This window comes from Cydia splendana, chromosome 13, assembly GCF_910591565.1.
Source record: "Cydia splendana chromosome 13, ilCydSple1.2, whole genome shotgun sequence".
Lineage (NCBI taxonomy): Eukaryota > Metazoa > Arthropoda > Insecta > Lepidoptera > Tortricidae > Cydia > Cydia splendana.
In genome coordinates, this window is record NC_085972.1 from 15244146 (window position 1) to 15269134 (window position 24989).

Here is a 24989-nt window from a genome sequence, read left to right on the forward strand (position 1 = left end):
TTTTTTCCTATACTCTCATACTCTGTATCTTTAGGTATTCAAATAAAAGTAAACAAATAATTTGTACATTTTCGGGTAGTTATTTTCAAATACAAAACCGCCTGGATCTGTCACTGAACGACCTGACTTTAACCTACATTATTTGATGGTGTAATGTTTTCATCTACCCTCAAATGACTTAAGGAGCCAATTGAGGGTAGATTTTGTTTACATTTATTTAAATACTTAAAAATACAGACTATAATTGAGAGAATATGAAAATGAGAAACGGAAATGTAGAATTACGTATTTAAAACAGGAAATAAAACAAGCACGTAAACATAGTAGGTATTAAAGCTATTGTAATTTAAACCTTACAAGATAAACAGTCACAAACAATCTTTCGCACATTTATCTTACTCGTACGGCAATGACGTTTCCAATAATAAGGATCCTCAGGATGCGTAGTCAACGTGCCAATCGTTTACGCTCTGTAGCGAACGAAACGCAGCTGTCACTGTCGCACTAATATGGAAGTGATATTATAGAGACACAGAGTTTCTTGTCGTAGCGCAAGTGATTGTCACCTTGGCTAGGCACGCTGATAGGAAAGTCAACTTCCATGACAGTAAAGAAATTAATTAAATTTGGGGTTAGTCTTACATAGATCGACCTAGCCTCAAACTAAGCATAAATTGTATTATGGGTACCAGCCTACGGCGACGATATAAATACTCATACAGATAAATACAAACTTAGATACATAGAAAACATCCATAACTCAGGAACAAAGATTCGTGATAAACACACAAATAAATGCCCTGACCGGGATTCGAACCCGGGACCTCCTGCTACACATTTGGGATACAGAAGATTTTTTTCCAGCAAGGTATTTTAGATTTGTGTTATGTAGTATCAATGAACTGGGATTTACCAAAATTAATAATTAACAATTACTTAACTATATTTACAGGTTATGATTGGTACAAAACAGATCATTTGTTAGACAGGAATGGTTTACAAACATTATCACAATTTTACATTAAGACACTCATATTCTATCCAGCCTAAGAAATATGTATGACTATAGTTGAATTTTTTTAAGCTGACTGTTTAAAACTATGACTCTCATAGTCCTAAACGGTCACTTTAAAAAAAAATCAACTAGATATACTGTTGTTTTGTGTATGTTCAGTTAAACATTATTGAAAATTTCCATCATTTTCATACATTTCAGGCTAATTATATTTTAGCAAACAATTTAAACAATACAAGCACAGCTTTCGTAGAACATCGCTAATTTTATCCATACACATAAGTTTCAAATTTATAACCACGATCATGATTCATGACCAATATATGTCAATTTCCTTTGTATGCTGTCATGTATATTTAGCGTTTCGGAGGAAACAAAATAAGGAAAACTTGCCAACAGTCATAATTAAGGTAACCAGCCTGAATGAATATTTACAGTAAAGAATTATCATCTTGAAATAACCATTTACAATTCTGTTGTACTGTCACCTGCAATAATATGTTACTCTTCGAAGGCCGCAAAAATATGTGACACGCTCTTATGGCTCTACAAATAAGATCGCGTCAATTATTTTTGCGGCCTTCGGAGAATAACATATTATAGCAGGTGACTGAACATACCTACAAGGAAATTGTAAACATACTAATTCTAAAATTAAAGTTTCAGCAAGGCTCTAGATATCTTAATGTTTTTACAGCTTTTACTGTCTTATTGTTTAACGAAAGTATTGAGCACGGTACATTAATACGTTGTAACTAATAGTTTTCTTCAACTTTTTAATGCTCAAGAGCAGCGTTTTTCGTAAGCACTTTTTCATGAAATGACCCAAAAATCCTGTTACAATTACAAACATGTAATTATTATATATAGTTCTCTAGAACAACTTTTTTTTCCTCTCACACTCGTCCAACAGTGCAGGTTCATTATATCTACAACTTATTATATCAAGCGTATTATGAAAAATAACAGCTTATGTGCGCAACTTTTTTTTATATAGCTCGGTCCCTGCAAGTTGTCTAAGATTGGTGCCATACAATAAAATGATACTACGATTAAGAGCTTTAAAACGACATATATCTCAACAGTATACATCCATGGGACACTTTCCATACTAAAGTGCCCATTCTCCTTTATTTTCAATTTTAACTCGTCACTCAACTTTATTTTAAGTTAACAATCTCGATGTTTGGGTCCGAAAGGGTTACTCATTTTCGTACTTGGAATCTGCCGATCAGGTTATTTAATAAAAACAATACATTTCTAAGTAAAAAAAGGCTCAAAACTTCTCGACAGCCCACTGTGGGCGAACTACACGTTGACCAACACTACTCTCGAGCATTTAACTATCCAGTTCTTATTACAAAATGACAGTTCTAATGTATTCATGAGTTGTACTCTATCTAAATGTATAGTTAGCACATTAATCGCTCCCGCTGCCACTCTCGTCGGAGCCGGACCCGGCAGCGGATGCCTCAGCTTCTGATTCTGAAGAACTCTTTGCTTTCGCCTTTTCTTTCTTCGAGTCTTTGCTCTGTAAAAAATATAAGTACAATGTAATATTAAACAAGAACGAAGTGATCCCATAAGTGTACCGCGAACAAAGTTTTGTGCGGTACACTAAAAAATCTACCGGGCAAGTTAAGATTGCTCCAGACATGAGCGATTTCGGAAAATATTTTTTGCTCTTTGGGAGGCGAAGTCTACGTTGACAAAAACATATTATTTCTACCAAAGAAAACGATTAGTCAACTTGTAAAGTAAAATGTAAGTATTTAATACAGCTAATTCTATCCCAATCCTACGATCCTATTGGATATCACTACTATATTTTAATTTTTAATGCATGCATTTAGTATACAAATTCATTTACTTTAAAAGACACTGCACCTACTTAATCTTTCTAGTTTAACCCATTGGTTAACTGGTAGAGAATGCCTTAAGGCATTAAGTCCGCCATTTGTACCTTCATATTGTATTGTGCAATAAAGATTAAATAAAAAAATAAATAGAATTTCGATAATGAGCCCTGACCAATGTATATCTCATACAAAACATTTAAAACAAACTCGCTCTAGCTGAATTTTAGATTACCAAAATACAGCACTATGCACTATAATATATACGTACACGGCGGGAAGAAGTTGATAAATGGCGAGAAAAAATGAAAGAAATTTGAACTTTATGTAATTTTATTTTAAGTTAAAATTTCTTCAATAAAATATCTCGAGTTATCAACTACTTCCCGCCGTGTACGGTTATTACTATTAGGTACAGTACAGTACACTATAATTTAAATTATGCGATTCGGCAACTTATTTGTTACGCAAATATTCATAGTGACGTCACTTTTGTTGACGTGACGTTTGCTATCTGTAACCGAAATTAGATGAAAATTGCCGAAACGAATAATATAAGGCGTTACGGCTGTTAAAAACATACTATAATAATAAATGAATCATCAGTTACATTACAGTACATGCTTTAAATAAAAATCTAATTAATAAATAATAAAATGCCCAAATATACAATTATGTGCCCCATTTATAAGCGCGTTCACGAAAATAAAACATTGCCTTTACATACATTTTAATCATCCTTCTGGGGCGTAAACGAAATATTAAAAATTAACCATTAGCCAAGTTTGAGTTTTTATGCAAATAAGCATACTAAGCCTTTCGATAATAGTACCTACTTCTTGCATTGTTAAAGCACTGAATTCAAAATTACCAGGCAGAAATTTAATATTACGAAAAAGCTCACAGGTACCGCAGTTTGGCTTAACATTGGGAGTTTAACTGCTTCAACGCGAGTTATTAGATTGCCTTATTTTATTTAGTAGATAATTATTCCAACTATGCCTTAAATGTTATTACGTTGGTATAGTACATTACTACAGAGGCCGGGACGAAAGGGGTTGCCGGCCGAAGACATATAGACGGCCGAGCGAAGCGAAGCCGGATAGGTCTAGCGCGGGCAACCCCATTTCCCGCCGAGGTATGTATAGTGCTTTTCTCAAACATGCAATGAAATAAATAAAATAAAAAAATCCACGAAACCCAAGTTTTATTTATAGAAAAAACTAAAAGTAAACTACACCCAAAATATAACCAACACGTACCTATATCATTATCACGCGTATGTTTTACACGAGTCGTGTATTTTTACTACCCGTATATTTTCATGTATCTTTGATTTTTTCGCCTTGTATCCGTCTGACTGTCGTTTTCGTCACATAAGTTTACATAGTCTTTCATGTTGATATCATGTTTCACATACATCGTTGCTTTATGCATGGAGTAAATAAGTATAATTTCCACAGTGTTGACGAGTTTGTAGTTACATTCATTTAAAATATGCCACAAAACTGTTTCTAATAAACTGTAAGCCATTTTTCTTAGTTTCTCAAATAATAAAATTGCCATAAGCAACCATATACATACTTCGTCTTTGACTTGGCGGCAGAGGCAGCAAGTTATTAAAATCAATTCTGCTTACGCTGCCAATTCCAACACCTACGATTACAATTAATATTAATTTCATTATTTCGTCGGAACTCATATTAAAGTCAAAAAATCAACAACGCACCATAAATCCAATAAAACAGAATGAATATTTTTCAACTTTACCTCCATAACAATTTAAAAATATAACTACGCGTGTTTGAGTAGATCTTTTTACCGCTAACGTTTAGATTTAATATTTTATTTAAATGTTTTTATTTGTGTAGTTAAATTTATAATTTAATATTATAAAATTATTGAATGTATTATTTATTAAGTTCATGTTGATTTTATACAAATAAAACTGCAAATTATAGCAAACATTGTTTTTTTTTTATAGGCGTAGTGGCAGAGTGTCATTACGAACCATAAAGCAAATACTGCCTCTAGTTTTTTTTAATGGATGAATGCCACGATGCTGTGTCACAAATATCTGTGAAATGAAAATTAAATAAAACCGGGCAAGTGCGAGTCGGACTCGCGCACGAAGGGTTCCGTACCATAATGCAAAAAAAAAAACAAAAAAAAGGCAAAAAAAAAAAACGGTCACCCATCCAAATACTGACCACTCCCGACGTTGCTTAACTTTGGTCAAAAATCACGTTTGTTGTATGGGAGCCCCATTTAAATCTTTATTTTATTCTGTTTTTAGTATTTGTTGTTATAGCGGCAACAGAAATACATCATCTGTGAAAATTTCAACTGTCTAGCTATCACGGTTCGTGAGATACAGCCTGGTGACAGACGGACGGACGGACGGACGGACGGACGGACGGACGGACGGACAGCGAAGTCTTAGTAATAGGGTCCCGTTTTACCCTTTGGGTACGGAACCCTAAAAAGAGGACTTTGCCGGCCTAGGCCTGCAAGATGTGTATGAAATTCCATTAACGACCTTTTGTCCTAGCCGCACCTGAAACGTCATACTTCGCAGCCTATTATAAGGAACATAACATCAATATTTCATTGCATGTTTGAGAAAAAGTTATTTTCCTATACTGATAACTTCCCCCCTCGCGTCGGTAGAAAAGTTTTCTCTAAGTAGGAGAAAAGTGATTTCGAAAGAGCTCCTTGCATTATTTCGGCAGTTTCGGTGCGAATTTTGTACCAGTTAAACTTGTGTGTGACGGGAAATTAGTATTCTAACAACAAAAAAAAGTTGGTACTAAATTCGTTCGTAAACTACAATGTAAGAGGCGATTTCATTTCATATCACGTTCTCCCTATGGACCCGATACCGTACACATAATTTCTTACAACATTTAAAAACCCCTGGAACTTAAGAGATTTTTGACATTGACTCGTGACTTTAGGGCTTCGTGAGGGGTCGTGCATGAACTATAGGGGGCAGCAGGAGCTGTCAACTGAACGCCAATCTTATACTTACATCTTTAGTATCCTTCTTCTTCTTCTTATCATTATCGGAGTCCGACGAGCTATCATCATCCTCGATATACTCCTTGCTAGTAAACTTGCCCGAACCGGACCCAGCGCTGGTATTCTTACTCTTCTTGGCCGGCGCTTTACTCTGTTTCTCGGCTGCTTTAGCTTCCTTGGCCGCTTGTTTCTTCTTCTGTTTGAACTCTTCGGCGGCGCCACTGTCTTTGTATTTCTTCATGGCTGCGTTGTATTCTTCTTTCGCTTTGCCGGCTTTCTCTTCCCATTCCTGGAAATTTTGTAATGTTTCAGTAAAACATCACGTCATTAACGGTCGCGTAAAGGAATCTTAACTGCTCTATAATGTGGCAACGGATGGAGCAGGTCAGGACTACTTTAAGAGCCCATCAACGTGCACACTAGCGCCACTGCTAAATAATCGTGATTGTTTAAATTTAACGAAAGATATTTAAAAAAGGGGCCGCTACGTACTGTAATTTGTATTTAAGTACCTTTTGAATACATCAGACTAGTTTTTATGTTGCCGGATTCGTCGATCTATGAACTCAAAACAAAAACGGCCGTTTTATAATAATAATAAATTTCTTTATTTCGGACAAACAAAGTATCCATAGAGTGTTAGTAATACAGGCAAATATCTTAGAAACTAGTGTTAGTATTTTTACATTATAATTAGTTAGACATCTATGTTTGGCTAATTTATTTTTAACTTCGGACACATAAATTGACGAATCGAGCAACATAAAAACTAGTCTGATGTATTTAAAAGGTACTTAAATACAAAATACAGTATGTAGCGGCCCCCTTTTTTAAATATATTTCGTTAAATTTAAATAGTCACGATTATATAGCAGTGGCGCTAGTGTGCACGTTGATGGGCTCTTAAAATACACCAAATACAAGATATTATAACAAGTGTGATTATAAGTGTGTGTGTACATGTCTAATAATATTATATTAACTAACATAAATTGTAAGCTAAAATAATATAACTAACAATAAATGGACTTTACTAATTAGAAATAAAATATAGTTAATGTTGAAAACAAAATTATATTTAGTCCAGAATTAAATGTGTTTGTATCTCAGAATAATGAAGTAAACTCTGTAAAATATTGTAGGAGCAGTATTTACAGTTAATTAGGTGTAGTTGTACGGCTTTCTACGTGATGTACTGATTTAGATGGTCAAGCAAGCGTTCGTACTTCACAAACCAGTTACCGCAAATCCAGGGCCGCCAATGCCGCCATATATCGTCATACTTACAGATTTGTCCTTGAGATCTCGCCACAGTTCGCCGCCCTTCTTGGCGATCTCGGTGACCTTGATGCCGGGGTTCTCCTCCGTGATCTTCTTACGGTTCTCGTTCAACCACAGCATGAAGGCGGTCGCGGCTCGTTTGGGCGCGTTCGCGTCTTTTTCCTTCTTCGTTTTGTCTTTGCGTTTACGGGGTGCTTCGGACTGGAATCGTAATAAAAGGAAAAATTATTTTAACAATGACATGTAGTTATAAATATTATGTTTTGCGGCACAGCCGACTAAAGCCGACTACCGATCAAAGAAGCGATGAAACGAATGTGTTGACCGTGTATTGAAATTATATCAGTTCATTCAAGTCCTGATAATGCCCAGACAAGGCAAAGGTATTACATATTTGTAATATTGATTTTTACTGTCCGAAATGTTATTTTTTAAAGGGCACTGCCTACCTTTTCTCGACGTTATTCTATTCTTTGAGAACTACACGTAATGCGATTGCACCAGCATTTTGGGTGAAAAGTAGGTAACTTAATAAAATTGGATATGAGTCATTTTTTTTATTCAAAAATTACACAGCGGTACAGCGAACATACACTGTGAAATTTAAAACAGACAATATTATACAGACTAGGTACATGGTCTTAAATATTAGGAAACAGAAAACTAAAAAAACCGGCCAAGTGCGAGTTGGACTCGCGCACGAAGGGTTCTGTACCATTACGCAAAAAAAGGCAAAAAATCACGATTGTTGTATGGGAGCCCCACTTCAAAATTTATTTTATTCTGTTTTTAGTATTTGTTGTATAGCGGCAACAGAAATACATCATCTGTGAAATTTTCAACTGTCACGGTTCATGAGTTACAGCCTGGTGACAGACAGACGGACGGACAGCGGAGTCTTAGTAATAGGGTCCCGTTTTTACCCTTTGGGTACGGAACCCTAAAAACTGTTATACTGGTTACTAATTTTTGGTTGGATCTCATATAGGCCATGTAGTCATTAAGTAGGTAATATAGCAAAATGTACTTACAATAGTGATAGCCTTTTTAGGTTTCTTTTCCTTCTTCTTCTCTTTCTTGTCGTCGCCGGACGCGTTCGACGCGTCAGAGTCTTCCGACGACGATGGATTCGTGTCGTATCTGTAATTATATAAATATAATTATGTAGTTCAAAATATTAAACTTTAAGTTCAGAACTATACTCTGTATCTTTAGGTACTTAAATAAAAGTAAACAAATAATTTGTACATTTTCGGGTAGATATAAATTTTTTTGGTTAACCAACCAAATACAAAACCACCTGGATCTGTCACTGAACGACCTGACTTTAACCTACATTATTTGATCATGTAATGTTTTCATTTACCCTCAACTGGCTTAAGAAGCCATTTGAGGGTATATTTTGTTTACTCTTTTTTAAATACCTAAAGATACAGATTATAACTTCACACTACACCTTATGAAACAAAGTCACCCGCCGCGTCTATCTGTCTGTGTCGCGATAAACTCACGACTGAACGGATGGAACGGGTGTTCAAGCGGCTTTCACCTATCAATAGTGTGATCCTTGAGGAAGGTGTACTTATTACTTACTGTAGGTGTAAGAATAAAGAATTAGGTGTATAATGTATTAATTAATTTGTGTAAATTGGTTGAAATATGACGATGTTTGTTACTACGCATGCGAAGTCGCCGGGTCGCTACTAAAATATAATTTGATACCTGTTCAGCATCTGTGACAGTGGCGCATTATTATATTACATTACATTAGATTACAAAGCCCATGGCGCTTGCGTGGATAATGTCGTCATTGAGATTAGTGGAGGAGTTTGGGCCGCGGCGGTCAACATTTCACCACATTTATTGCAGCTCTGAACTGTACCAAGTTCACGCTTAAAGAGAAAGAGAATATAAGGAATATATCGTACTCCTCAGCGACGTCGCTCTCTTTAGCCTTGTCGGGGTTGAAGTCCTCGTCCGTGCTTTCATCATCACTATCGTCGCTGTCCCGCTCTTTAGCCTTCGCCTTAACATCGAGACACGCTCCTTTGTATCAGAGTCATACAAGCCAGGGAACTAACTGTATTCCTACTTACATGTCTGTCTGTTACCTCTTCACGCTTAAACCGCAGGACCGATTTAGAAGAAATTTGGTATGAAGATAAACTGAGTCCTAAGGGAGGACGTAGGATAGTTTTTACCCCGGAAATCATCCCTTAAGGGGGTGAAAAGGGTGGTGGAATTTCCTATAGAGGTACTAATTCGTAAAAGTTCTATAAATGAAGGTCGCAAAAGTTAGTGTTCTATAAAGGAAGGTCGGTATACTTGGTTGGGTTTGACGACCGGTCTGGCTTTGTGGGTAGTGACCCTACCTGTGAAGCCGATGGTCCTGGGTTCGAATCCCAGTAAGGGCATTTATTTGTGCGATCACACAGATATTTGTTCCTGAGTCATGGTTGTTTTCTATGTATTTAAGTATTTATATATTATATATATCGTTGGCTGAGTACCCACAATACAAGCCTTCTTGAGCTTACTGTGGGACTTAGTCAATCTGTGTAGTATTTATTTATTTATTTATACTAACTCCTCGGCGACGTCGCTCTCTTTAGCCTTGTCGGGGTTGAAGTCCTCGTCCGTACTCTCGTCGTCGCTGTCGTCGCTGTCGCGCTCCTTGGCCTCGGCCTTGACGCGCGCGAGGTACGCGTCGGGCTCCTTCTCCGTGTCCGAGTCGCCGAAGTCGTCGTCGTATAGGGCTTTGTCCTGGGAATGTGAAATATAAACGTTATTGTTGGGACTTTTTAACTTTTAGTGCACTGTTAACAAGATATAAAAAAGGATGTCCTTCTGAATCCCTAACAACGTTTGTCCTGAAGTCACTTGCCCTAAACTGGTTTGTCCTAATGGGCACATGCCCTAACGATCAATTTAGGTTAGTACTGCGACCCTCGCGAAAACGAACTGCTGCCAGAAAAGTGGGTTAGGTTAGGTTAGAACTGCGACCCTCGCAAAAACTAACCGCTACCAGTAAAGTAAGTTAGGTTAGGTTAGGTTTAGTGTTAGGACAACTGATCATTATGACAAACAATATTAGAGAATGCAAAGATAGGAGAAAAGACTTTAGGGATTCAGATATAGATCCTAAAAAAACCTAAAAATTAAGGAAAGTGCTCAAAATGATGCACAAACGAGTTTTGACGCCCGCTTATCTATCTGTTCTATTGACTGTCTAGCGCTTATGTAAAGTTTTATTGGTGTTTTATCTTTGGCCCTTTCGTCTATTGCAGATTTATGGTTTACACGAGATATACCGTTTTTGTTGGCTGAAAAGATCGATGCGACATGTCCCACCGATTTTTTATTATACAATTTTTAACCCAAATATCGCTTTACGAGATGTAATTTAAGGTAGATAAATCGACAGTAGTAAACCAATCTACTATTTGCGATGCAATCGTTATAATAATTTATTTACTCCTTTTCCTAGATAGTAGGCGATCAAAATTATCGTTTTCTAAAGATCACAGGGTCTTTATCAAGCTGAAGAACGCAACAAGTGAACAACTAACAGCACTCTCTTGTCGAAGTCATGACCTCAGCAGTGAAGGACCGACTAAGTAATAGTTATTTGTTTTACAAGGGGGCAAATTTGTTGTTTAACCGCTCTTGCTAATATTGATACCCGAGCAAGCGAAAGATTCCAAGATTGAAAATTCGAAAATGGAATCTTGAGCGTTGCGAGAGTTTCAAAACACTAGGGTTAAACAAAATTTGCCCCCAAGTGAAACATAAGATTTTTCACCACACCAACCCGAAGAAAATATTAACTGTAAGATATCAAACACAAACAAACCAAATCAATGTTATTAAATATTTATCATTCAAAATCATAATGTAAAAGTCAATTCAATCAGCAAGACACCTCAATATTCGCATTTGATTACTTTGCCTCACATGTGAATAAAATGCAACTTTGCTATCAGTTTTTGAACAATCAAGAGAGCCTTTACCAGTTGGTGTGGTGAAAAGGTACTTACGTTCTTGCCGGTGTTCTTGACGTGTAGCTTCTTGGAGGTGATGTAGTCGAAAAGCTTGTCGTATTCCCCCTTTTCGATGCTGCTGAACGTGTGCACGCTGCCGGATTTCAGCTCGATTTCGAAGTCGAACGATCTGGAGTCATACGTTAAATGCGATTTTACTATTGGGGTATAAATAATTCGGTATTCACTTGTCAATACACAATTAGGCGCTGAATATAAATGTGTCTACAGTGGACCTTAATGGTAACTCCGTAATAAAAAATGGACCTGATCGCCTGAGACTTGCATTGTATGTATAGCTTTAACGCAAGTACCGTGACGTCATTGTGTAATGTTTCATATAAATTCCATATTAGCAATACATCAGTCAAATCTTACAAAAAAATGTCCTAAAAAAACAATGCGTGATGTAGTTCTATATTTTTTGTATGTTGTTTGGAGTCCTTGGAGGAATGTGAAACTATGTTTTGCAAGCAAAAAAAAGATGTGCTCCCTGCGTAATTTGCAAAAAACTGCAAAAATTTCGGAGTTTTTTCAGTTTATGCACTTTTATTATAAAACTATGGGTTTTTGGTCATAACTTGCTATGTAATGTTAAAAGAACATTAAATTTGGAACAATTTAAGCCCATGTACAGCGCCGCATGTTAAATAGTTCATGAGAAATGGAACTTTAAAAAAAGGGATTTTTTTTTTCCTTAGAATAAAATTTTTACTTGTTCCTATATTTCAGGACAAATATCGGCACAACCACTCATGCTATGAGATATATTGCAATGAATAAAGTTATAGCAAATTTAATTACCTTTCAGTTAAGCGCAAGAAAGGGTCAGTAAGTTGTACAGTTCTCTAGTTATCGTAAAAAAATGAAATTGCTATAATGAGGAAGGCAACTAATGTATTTGTTTAAGGCATTGTCAAAATCCGTACAAAAGGCAGTACCATCGTCGAGTGACATCTACGATTAGCTTTTACCGGTCTTCTCCTATAGCAGCAGAGCGATGTTAGAGATCAACCATTTTTAAAATGCATTCCCCTCTTAAGCACTTCATTCATTCAGTAATGAAATCAAGATACAAACTGTAGTTTGGCTTGTTTTTAGGCTCCACTTTTTGGTCGTAGCCATTGATTGTAGTCCACGATACCGATTCTTATTTAAGAATTAGTTCTTGTTTTGATACGACCTTGACGATAGTTCACGGTGATTGGCGTGGTGTTGGCGAAACGCACCAGAATCACTGAAAGTCGTGTCAATAGATATCTAGCTTGTTGGCGCTCTTGAGTGTACTGTGAGTCGTGTTAAATACAAGATCACGATAATATCCTAACCACAACAAATTGATACATCAGAATCAGCTACCATTACCCACTCTAGGCAGGCCTCCGTCACACGCTCAAGGCCACGCGCTATATGCCTACCGCTCGGCGTATCGTCGACGATACAACCGACAGAGGGCCGCCGAACGCCCGCCTCAGCAGCCGCACCGCATTGCACCGCGCGTTTCCCGCGCTTATGCTTCGAAATGCCGAAACCACGTAATTATTGTGCAGTAGATGGGTGAAAAAGTAAAAAAAACAAAGGAAAAAGCCTATAATAAAAATTCATTTTTTTATGGCGGGCTAAAGGTCCCACCTGAAAGTTTAATAATTATATTGAAGGGTTAGAAAAAGTATTTTTAAATAATTTTGACGACGTAATAATTAATCGGCCTGGTAGCACCGTATTACAACTTTTAAAAACCGTTGATTGTCCGTTGCTTTGCTCCTGAATATTTATTAAAATTATTTACGCGATTTAGGATATTTTCAACTACTTATAAAATTTTAATAACAGAGAATTCCGAGAAGTGAAAAAATTATAAATCATTATATTAAAACTAAAACATATTTGATTCGCAACATTCGTTTTATTACAATAATCATCATAGGTAAGGTAGCTACAACCCTAGCGCATTCTTACGATGACGCGTTGGCACGTGACTCGAACGGCGGGCAACACAGTCTCGACTGTTTGTGCGCGTAATTATGGTACATTTCTTCTTGTCCTGAGCAGCAGGTATTATTATTAAGGTTCTGTAGGCTATTATAGCGTAGGTATTTTTGCTTTTGTTTGGGAATGAGGTATCTGTTACGTAGTAACTATTTATTAATCTGTGCTCTAGGTAAACGTTTGTGCTATAGGCATGTATGTGACTCAGTCTTGCCAAGTTACCAGTATATTATAACTTCTTCAGTGGTTTACCGTATTTACACGAAATATTGCAAATTCTTTTCCAATGGCTGTTAAGGCTAAATGTATGTGGAGCTACTGCTCAGTGAGTTGTCAATCCACGGGTTGTGACTATAAATACCTATTTCAATCTTTTTACTGTATAAATGTATTTATAGTCTGGACCAATTAAAAATAAAAATAATTGGACTAATTTGTCAATAGAAAATACGGCAAATACATATTGAAGTTTTTGAGTTACAAATGGGATATTTAAGTACCGATAACTAAAATTTTGTAAATTATTTGGCATAGTACAGCTATGTGTAATTCGTAACCAAATATATCTCAATGTTAACATGATTAACTAATTATGCCAAAAGAATGTCTCATTGCTAGAAAGTAACAAATGTATGCAATCTGCCCGGCTTGGCAGAGCGTGCATCATGTTAACACACACTTACCTTACTGAATAAAAACTAGTACATACTACATGTTTCGTTTAGTTCTTCTTCTATTCCCGATTTAGTTTGTCAATTTATACACTTATGCATGTAGTTAAGACTCGTAGTAATAGGATATTGCTAGTTAAAACCCGTGGATTATAACACAAACGTATACCTAGAGTGGGTAATGGTAGCTGATTCTGATGTATCAATTTGTTGTGGTTAGGATATTATCGTGATCTTGTATTAACACGACTCACAGTACACTCAAGAGCACCAAAAAGCGACAGCTAGATATCTATTGACACGACTTTCAGTGATTCTGGTGCGTTTCGCCAACACCACGCCAATCACCGTGAACTATCGTCAAGGTCGTATCAAAACAAGAACTAATTCTTAAATAAGTATCGGTATCGTGGACTACAATCAATGGCTACGACCAAAAAGTGGAGCCTAAAAACAAGCCAAACTACAGTTTGTATCTTGATTTCATTACTGAATGAATGAAGTGCTTAAGAGGGGAGTGCATTTTAAAAATGGTTGATCTCTAACATCGCTCTGCTGCTATCGGAGAAGACCGGTAAAAGCTAATCGTAGATGTCACTCTCGACGATGGTACTGCCTTTTGTACGGATTTTGACAATGCCTTAAACAATACATTAGTTGCCTTCCTCATTATAGCAATTTCATTTTTTTACGATAACTAGAGAACTGTAGAACTTACTGACCCTTTCTTGCGCTTAAATGAAAGGTAATTAAATTTGCTACAACTTTATTCTCGCAATATAGATTCTCATAGCATGAGCGGTTGTGCCGATATTTATCCTGAAATATAGGAAAAACTAAAAATTTCATTCTAAGGAAAGAAATACCCTTTTTTAAAGTTCCATATCTCATGAGCTATTTAACATGAGGCGCTGTACATGGGCTTAAATTGTTCCAAATTTAATGTTCTTTTAACATTACATAGCAAGTTTTGACCATAAACCCATAGTTTTATAAGAAAAGTGCAAAAACTGAAAAAACTCCGAAATTTTTGCAGTTTTTTGCAAATTACGCAGGGAGCACAACTTTTTTTTGCTTGCAAAACATAGTTTCACATTCCTCCAAGGACTGCAAACAACATACAAAAAATATAGAACTACATCACGCAATGTTTTTTTATTGTAAGATTTGACTGGTGTAAAATCGTTTTGATAGTTCTAAAATAAGAAACTGATTTGACTAATAGGAGAATACCCTATTGTACTGGTAACCATTGTAACTCCTTGTTTAACCGGTTAACCCCGGGTTACTGAATGGTGCAAGTGCAAAGAATATAATACTCACTAGGAGAAGAACGATAACTCCATACAAAAAAATGTCCCTTTCAAAAGTTCGTTTATACTACTAGCGCTCTGGTGGGATACCATTGTAATTAGAATTGACAACCCGTTTAGCCTAGCGGGTATTGGCAGTAATCCAGTTCAGGAAGCTAATGGTCCTGGGTTCGAATCCCAGAGAGGGAATTTCTTTTTGTATTTTTTTATTTTTTGTTGGGGTCAGGTTTTTAAGAGCCCATCAACGTGCACACTAGCGCCACTGCTGAATACAATAAACTAGTTTTTATGTTATTGGATTCGTCAATCTACCCGTCCAAAGTTAAAACGGCCGTTTTTGTTTTGAGCTCATAGATCGACGAATCCAGCAACATAAAATCTAGTTTGATGTATTCAAAAGGTGCCTAAATACACAATACAGTCCGTAGCGGCCCCTTTTTTAAATACATGTCGTTAAATTTAAATAATCACGATTATTTAGCAGTGGCGCTAGTGTGCACGTTGTTGGGCTCTTAAATTAGCATTTCACAAATAAGTAAAAAAATACGTTAAAAGATAATGATTAGGTACTATATTCAGAAATTCGTGAAATATAAAAGGTAACAAAAAGTTACGTATTATTAAGATATAAATATTTTCATAATACATATGAATACATACACTGATATGGCAAATGGTTACAAGTTGTTATTACATCTATCCGGTTATCGGACATTTTCTGCTTCACATCTCCGCGCAGCGTTCTTGGTCACCGGGAAACTAGTTTGGATATGCGGCAGATACGTGCCCTTCTGAGCTTTTTCCAAGAAATCATATGACGGCCCAGGATTATATTATTATCTCACGCTCAAGCCATCTGCTGATTCACTTTCTAAAACAAAATAGTCAAAAAATTAAACAATATAATCTATCTTCCTAATTACTAACGTCGCTAATTCCTAGGGTTACCAGCTTAAACACTGTGGGGTTTTACATCTATGTTGAATTTTGATTATAATTTCGGACGCGTCCGCGGGACTTACGGGGATAGTAAGATTAAATTATTATATTTGAATTTGGTAATTAGCACGCTCATTTTTATTTAAAGATTAATATATATCTTACCTTGAAATTATCGCTGTTTCTGATTTACTACAACGGTTTCCACACACACATTAGGGCTTTCCATAATCCGTATAAGAATTGTTGATAAAGTCGCCATTGCCGGATACATACAGCAAGGAAGGAAGAGAGACAACGGTTTAAATTTAACTAAATCTGTGCGAAGACGCATTTAGATATGTTGCTCGTACATATTGTGACGTTTATACAATAAAAGTGCAATGCGAACTACCTGCAAGTCGACATTCTGTTGTCAACTGTCATGGCGTACAGGCGGGTCGCGGAGCACACCTGACTGACCAACTGAGTTTTATTTATCACCTTGTAATACAACAGAATCTAGACGTCACAATGGCGACGAGGATAAAGAACGTAAGAAAAAACAAAAAAATCGATGTAGTTGCTAAATAACCGACAAAAAGTTATCAGTTTGAAATTATTTTTTCAATAAAAGGGAGGGAGACGAATGACCCAAATAGCACAGGTATGATGGACCCATTGTGGACTTAATTTATAGCTCTGAGCACATAAACATCTTTATAAGGTACACTTCTGGTATTTAAACTATATTTTGATCGAGAAAATAACTATTTTTACGCTAATAATATTACTATAGGGCACATTTCAACGTCTTATTCAGTTTAAATACCATTTAATGCTTTTACCTTTCCAAAAACGGGTCGGTGAACAGAAATTAAGCCAAATACAGTAAAATAAGTTATTATAAAATATAAATAAAACTTTTATAGCGACTGTGTATTTAAGGAAGCGTGTAAAACTATAATTAAGTTATACGTATAATAAATAAACTGTCGCGCATATTGCTGTGTAGTGCTGAATATGTCTGTTCACCGGTAATTTACTACAGGTAACTAAGTATACCAACGTGGTGCTGTCTGCGTTAACGGTTGTTGAAACAATATCTGGGTGCGCTGTAGTTTATTATTAGCTCACAAATGTATCAAATTAACGACAAATGCTTAATAATAGTTCACATAATAGGGTTAACACTTTTAACCAGAAGTTATCTACCTAAATAAATAATAAGTGTACGCTTTATTTAGCGTCAGACTCAATAAAAATCAACAGATCATCTGCTATACAACATGGTGCTACTTAGCTTACGTGTGCTAGTTAGATATGCATTTAAATTATTTAACCAAATCAGCATAATATTATCTGGGTCTTGTTTCTATATTGCAAAAGGAAAAATAAGTAAACAAACTGATACTGTCGGTGAAATTTGTCGTAAAGCTTAAGCTTAATACGAGTATTCTCCAAAAATGGAATACTTTTATGGTTGTAAATGTTGTTGTGTTAATATTGCACTCACCCTCCTGGGGCCCAGCCATACAAGGAAAAAGTCTGAAATTTGCTATTGAAATTTGAATCTATAGTGTAGGATTCAGGGTTCATTTTGTTTTGTTTAAAATGAAACGAAGCAAAACAGATGCAACTCTGCTTCAATTAAACATTAGGTGGTGTCGCTAAGGAGCAAAATGTCATGGTTACGGCGACGGCGAACATTGAATCCTGAACGAAGCGAGGTATTAAAATGGAATACTGAGCGTAGTGAGGGATTCAAGTGTTAACGCCCAAAGTGAAAATAATTTTGCTACCATGTGACCCATACTGCTTTTCACATCACATAATATATGTATAAGGAAATAAAAAATAAAAATAAGTTAGATCAAAGAACCTAAAGTCTTAAGAGTTTAAACCTAAAGAGTCTTAAGAGTTTAAAGAGTTAAAGAGTGAAAAGAGTCTGAAAAGTCTAAAGAGTTAAAAGAGTAGAGTCTAAAGAGTCTAAATAGTCTAAAGAGTCTAAAGCGTTTAAAGAGTCTAAATAGTCTAAAGAGTCTAAAGAGTCTAAAGAGTCTAAGGAGTAAATAGTCTAAAGAGACTAAATAGTCTAAATAGTCTAGAGTCTAAAGAGTCTAAATAGTCTAAAGAGTCTAAAGAGTCTAAAGAGTCTAAAGAGTCTAAATAGTCTAAAGAGTCTAAAGCGTTTAAGAGTCTAAATAGTCTAAAGAGTCTAAAGAGTCTCAAGAGATTAAAGAGTAAGGAGTCTAAATAGTCTAAAAAGTAAAGTGTCTAAATAGTCTTAATAGTCTAAATAGTCTAAAGAGTCTTAAGGAGACTACAGAATCTAAGTTAGAGTCTAAAGATTGTAAGAGTTTAAATAGTCTAAAGAAGTCTAAAGGGTCTAAGAGTCTTGAGAGTCTGAAGAATCTAGAGGCGTACATGTGTGCAGTAAACAGATTTTGTTGAAAATAATTATAATAAAAAAAAACATTTTCCGAATAAATGTAAAAAATTCTTCCACCGAACTTAGAAAGTACCTACTACAGCTGGTAGGACCGTGGGCCTTGGGAAGGTATGGCTATGCTTAATAATTCTGCCGCGCCAGCAATGATTGCGCGGTGATCGATTACATTTGGAAACTCATGAAATGCTTACCTTGTCCTCCTTAAATAAGTTCTTTATTTAATTATTTAAACGAGTTTTCAAATGCAAGTACCGCGGTTATGGTGGTGGGGCGGGGTTGCTGATGCCGACTATGGTGTATTTAAAATAACTAACTAGACATTGACACAACCTTGCCTATAAATATGAAAACTAGAAAAGTCGAGTTTCATAGGCTGAAAAGACAATGGTATTAATGTATAGTTTATGCAAGATACGAGTTCCGTATAAATAAATACCTACAATTGGAGTGAAGACTCCGTGAGTGGAACCTAAGTCCGAATAAGGAAATACCATTGGAGTGAAAACTCCGCGAGTGCTGCATGGGATATCGGCCCATGTAGTGCAAATGATAAGTTCTTCAGAATTAAAAATAAATATAGCTCAGGAAAAATTCCATTAAATTTAAATTGTTAGTAATATGTGACTATAATTAACGTTAAGGAGTGAAACTCAGGTTATTGTCACAAAGACTCGTTGAACTTTAATGTATGTCTTGGGGTCCAATCCTATGTATATGTGTCTACCTGTTCTGTTTGTTACACGTTACTTCGATAACTCCTTAAGTACAGAAACTCGGTAGTTAGAAGGTACTTACCTAACGCACATGTTCCGTGCTTACTTACGGATAGTATTACAATAATGTCTTAATTGTCCGCTTTAGGATGTGCCTGAGTGTCGTGTGCCTGCTATCTGCGAGCACTCTTCCAAGTACGCACGTTTCAGAAGCTAGCGTAATGGACATTTTTAAAGTTGCTGTCGACAAATTATAAGAATACTTTTCGCAAAAACAGAGTTTGTATGAACGATTCGTGTTTCGACTGATGCAACAAGAATTGTACTTTGGAAATTTCTAATCTAATCTATTCCTAATGATTCTAAATGTGATTTCAATGCGGAAAATTGAGCCTCCGCCGATCTAAAGGAAAATATTGAATCTAGGGGTTTCAGTTACAATAAACAAGTGATTATGGGAACAAATTTGATAAAATGTTAGGAGGCAACTGAAAGAGTTTTTGGGCAAACATAACAAACAGGTAGACAGGATTGTGATAATGGCGCCGCCTTCCCCCTAAAAGATAAAATGTGCCGGCATGTGATAAATGTGCCTACAAAGGCCAATTCAAAATGCAAAGCTGCACTAGGACTAAATGAGTACCGATAAAAGTCGACGGGCCGACTAAATTAAAGTCCAAAAATAAATAAATTACCTAAAGCCAATCAACTAATTTTAGTGCCAAAAGAACACAATAGTAATTCTATAAATTTACAATCAGGTCAAAGGTCAATTTAAGGTAAATAAATAGACGCTGGGTCCGTCACAATGCCACACATTGTGTAGGTATCTAAAGTAAATGCTGAAAAAAATACAAAGTACCAATCAGTGACGATGCGTGAAACCTTGCACTCCCACTGCGCTACTTTATATATGACTTGTTCCTAATAGTGAAAACATACACATACGAACATAGTAACCAAATCCGTAAAATGGACGGCCAAGCGATGGCGTCAATATCGGACAGTTACCCAGATAGAGATGAGTTTTAATTAAGTGTAATAAAAAGGCACGTTAGTGGGAAATTTATACTGTGTACGTATAAAAACGTAAGGACCAGACGTGATCTTGATTGCACCAAATTGCAGTTTGCCTAGTTGAGGTTGAAACTAACAAAATCAAACAAACCTTGTAAATTGAGGTTGCAGATCGAGCCTCTATATTTGCAAGAGTACATATATATTATCAAAGAGTTATTTACTTAAGTCGTTGTTTAATTATCGTACAGGTACTAAGTACCAAGTATGAACTAAAACCCAAAATGGCGTAGGGTTTTATTAAAGCAACGGAATAATAATAAAGTAAATCTTCGAACAATGTAGTCGGTGAAACCGTGTTCATGGTAATGAAATTCTATTGGTTCCTTGTAAAATATACATAATTAGAGTTAAACAATATATGCCACCATCAAAATAAACATACACAGGTGCTAGTTTTGCTCTATAATAAATCTGTAAGTAATTGAACCTAAGGGAAGCAAAATGTCTTTAAAAAAAAATATTAATGTGACTGTAACTGTAAAATTAAGGCTGTGTATATTGTAGTCAAGGGCTATTGTAGACTATAGTCAAGGCTAAAATCAACTTCCAATTGTAAGCAGGGATTAAAGTTGTTTTCATAACATAAATAATATCATTCATTGTATAAGTAACATTAAGTTGCTAGATTAACAGTACAGTCGATATACCATACTTGAATATAATTGAGGTCAATACTGTATTCAGCAAGTATTATAATTAAAAAACGGTAATAAAATAATGTATCCAATGCAATTTATAATAATAACGGTCAAATATGTAGGTACCTACATCATTTTACCCGAGTAATAGAAATCTATTTGTATAGATCATGGTTTGCGTAAATAACATACCAGTACACAAGTAAAACTAAATAGGTTGTGATATCTGGTATGACTTTTTACCTTACTTAACATTGGACCATTTACGTATATGTGGTATTATCTATGAAAAGGGACCTTATTGTCGATGGCGCTTACGACACTAACATCGATGAGCACAAAACGTAGTAGTTTAAAATTGGGGATTCTGGCCCAGTTTAGTCATTTTGATTTCCAATTTAGCAATTAAGTTTCTTTGATTACTGGAACATTCAATGTTGCTGTCTATCCAATGCGGAGGTCAATTTATGTTATGTGACGCTGATGAACTTATCAGTCATCGGGTTTAAAGGTCCCTTTGTAGTTTTTTATAAATAACTCGTAAACGGTGACCTGTAGCAAAAATGTTCTGATACATAAGTAATCTGCGTAAAATTGTCTACATTAAATATTCTATACACTTTTTCGCTAGGATCAGTATTTAAAAAAATATTTAAGGTAAAAAGTTAAATATGATCAATTGTTAATATTTTTTGTAAATAACTCGTAAACGGTGGCCTGTACCAAAAAATGTTCTGATACATAAGTAATCTACTTAAAATCTACTCACACCAGAGGATGCTGAAGACCGGACGCTTAGCTAAAACGCTAGGTTGAAGGAGAAGAAGATTGATCCTAGCGAAAAAGTGTATAGAATATTTAAGGCGCTCTTATACTCGAGTTTTACGTTTTCAAGGGGGTGAAGCAGACGAGTGGTAGAACGGGCAGGCGGGCGCCCCGCGCGGCGCACCGCACCATTCCCGCGCAGCACGTCTACGTCCTTATTCTGACGACATCGGTATTCTGAATCGTCAGTTCCGGGATTTTTAGTTCGGCAATTAATATTGAAAAAGATTTATTAGTAAATTCGAATTTTGATGAGTACTTAATGAAATTAAAAACCGGACAAGCGCGAGTCGGACTCGCCCACTGAGCCCACCGAGGGTTCCGTACTTTTTAGTATTTGTTGTTATAGCGGCAACAGAAATACATCATCTGTGAAAATTTCAACTGTCTAGCTATCACGGTTCGTGAGATACAGCCTGCTGACAGACGGACGGACGAACGGACGGACAGCGGAGTCTTACTAATAGGGTTCCGTTTTACCCTTTGGGTAGGGAACCCTAAAAATGGTAGGTAAGACGGTGAGGTCGGTGAGTGTACCTAAATAATTATTAATTATATGTATACAATATGAGTGTATACTTGACTGATCATGTTTTTGTAAAAATCGATTTCGACTGGCAAAACATATTAACCGGGCAACCGGGTTTTTTAACCTAATTAGACCCCGCTGAATCCGAAATTGCCGGTTGATTGATCGAATTCTTGACTAGAAGTGAGATAGTTGATATTAAAGGTCCCTTTTTTTTAGTTTTTCGTAAATAACTCTTAAACGGTGGCGCATAGCAAAAATTTTCTTAAACATAAGTAACCTGCATAAAATTGCCTACAAGAAAGATTCCGTACAATTGTTCGCTAGGATCAATATTCAAAAAGATATTAAGGCGGGAAAGTTAATTATAATCAATTTTTGAAGGTCTCTTTTTTTAGTTTTTCGTAAATAACTCGTAAACGGTGGCCAATATAAAAAAAATGTTAAACGTTAATAATCGACACAACATTTTCAATAAAAAAAGATTTAGTACATTTTTAGCAGGGATCAATATTTAAAAAGATAATAAAGAGGGAAAGTTAATTATAATAAATTCTAAGGTTCCTTGTTTTTATTTTTTCGTTAATAATTTGAAAAGTATGACTCATAGCAAAAACAAATTTTACACAAATAATAAACATAAAATTTCCTACAAGAAACATGTAGAACACTTTTCGCTAGGATCAATATTTAAAAAGACAAAGCATCCGGTAAGTCAATTATAATCAATTTTAAAGTCCCTTTTTAGTTTTTTGTAAATAACTCGTAAACGGTGTCCCATAGCACAATAGGTTTTTATGAATAAATAATCTCCATAAAAATTTCTGCAAAAAACATCTGAACACTTTTCTCTAGGATCCATATTTAAAACGATATTAAAGGAAGAAAGTTAATCACATTCAGTTCACAGGTCGCTTTTTTTTCGTAAATAACTCGTAAACGGTTGCAACGGGGGCAGTTGTAAAAAATATTATACGTAAATATTGAACATAAAATTGTCCACAAAAAAGGTTTTGTACACTTTTTCGCTACGATCAATATTTAATGAGGTATTAAAGGGGGTAAGTTAATTATAATCAATTTCCAGGTCCCTATTTTAAGTTTTTCGTAAATGACTCGTAAACGGTGGCCCATAGCAAAATAGGTTCTTAATTTAATGTTAACTTAACGTAAACGTAACCCCTTGGCTAAAAAGTGGCCTCCATGTTTAAAATTCATTTGTTTACGTAAGATGTCCGTCTTTGGGTCACGAATTTACATGTGTGTACCAAATTTCAACTTAATTGGTCCAGTACTTTTGAAGAAAATGGGCTGTGACAGACGGACAGACAGACAGACAGTCGCACGAGTGATCCTATAAGGGTTCCGTTTTTTCCTTTTGAGGTACGGGACCCTAAAAACTAAAAAAAGTGACATGTGAATTGATTGTAATGAACTTTCTTCCTTTAATATCGTTTTAAATATTGATCCTAGAGAAAAGTGTTCAGATGTTTTTTGCAGGAATTTTTATGTAGATTATTTATTCATAAAACCTATTTTGCTATGGGACACCGTTTACGAGTTATTTACAAAAAACTAAAAAGGGACTTTAAAATTGATTGTAATTAACTTACCGGCTGCTTTGTCTTTTTAAATATTGATCCTAGCGAAAAGTGTTCTAGGGGCTATTCATAAATTACGTCATTTCAAATTAGGGGGGGGGGGGGGGGTCTGGACATCGGATGACGGTAGCATGAAGTAGGAGGAAATGGGGTCATTTGAAGCATGATTTTTGGATGATTATAGGGGGGGGGGGGGGTCCAAAATTGTCAAAAATCGATGACGTAATTTATGGACAGCCCCCTACATGTTTCTTGTAGGAAATTTTATGTTTATTATTTATGTGTGATCAACAGGGTAAAGACCGGTAGTGATCACCGAATCGTAAGAGGCACACTGAATATCAATATTAAACTTGAAAGGTCCAGCCTGATGAAGTCTACGCTCCGACCTACTCGAGCCCATGTTCAAAACCCCGAAAGCTTTCAACTCGAGCTCTCTAACCGCTTTGCTTGCCTAGAGAACTTGGCTTCAGTGGACGAAATCAACGACGGGCTAGTGGAAACTGTCCACACAGTAGGGTCTAAGTTTTTTAGACCCCGCCGTAAAGATAGACCTCAGAAATTGACCGAGCAAACCTTAAACCTCATGGCTGAACGACGCTCGCTACAGTTGCAGTCTCCCGATGACGCGGAGTCATATAGGCAGCTCAATAGACGTATATCTAAGTCCTTGCGACATGATCTGCGTCTCTTTAATACTAACCGTATTAAAGAGACTATTGAGCGAAACCAAGGCTCCAAAGTGTTCGCAAAGGACAAAGCAACGCAAGCAAAGCAAGGGTCTATTGGGCAAAGCCAGCTGACAAAGCTGAAACGGGAAGATGGCAGCATAGCGTCGAGCAAAGCGGAGGTTTTAGGTGAGATCGAGAGGTTCTATGGACAGTTATACACTTCGATCGCAAAGCCCGTTGACAGCTTGGTAGGAGGTCCAAGAGCCAAGCTGTCCCGACATTATACCGAAGATATCCCGGACATCAGTCTGTACGAGATTAGGATGGCCCTGAAGCAGCTTAAGAACAACAAGGCGCCGGGCAAAGACGAAATCAC

General features: G+C 36.1%; 1 protein-coding gene across 1 annotated transcript in view; it reads right to left on the bottom strand.

Moving 5' to 3' along the window:
• Positions 1-2224: 2224 nt before the first annotated feature.
• LOC134796463 (FACT complex subunit Ssrp1) overlaps positions 2225-24989 on the bottom strand; it is a 41798-nt gene continuing 19033 nt past the window's right edge. Inside the window, exons 17-22 of the mRNA XM_063768656.1 lie at positions 11211-11343; positions 9761-9936; positions 8205-8313; positions 7180-7374; positions 5903-6181; positions 2225-2546 (exon numbers count right to left, since the gene is read on the bottom strand). Coding sequence (XP_063624726.1) covers positions 2436-2546; positions 5903-6181; positions 7180-7374; positions 8205-8313; positions 9761-9936; positions 11211-11343 — 1003 coding nt within the window. The 3' untranslated portion in view covers positions 2225-2435. The remainder of the gene's footprint in view (positions 2547-5902; positions 6182-7179; positions 7375-8204; positions 8314-9760; positions 9937-11210; positions 11344-24989) is intronic.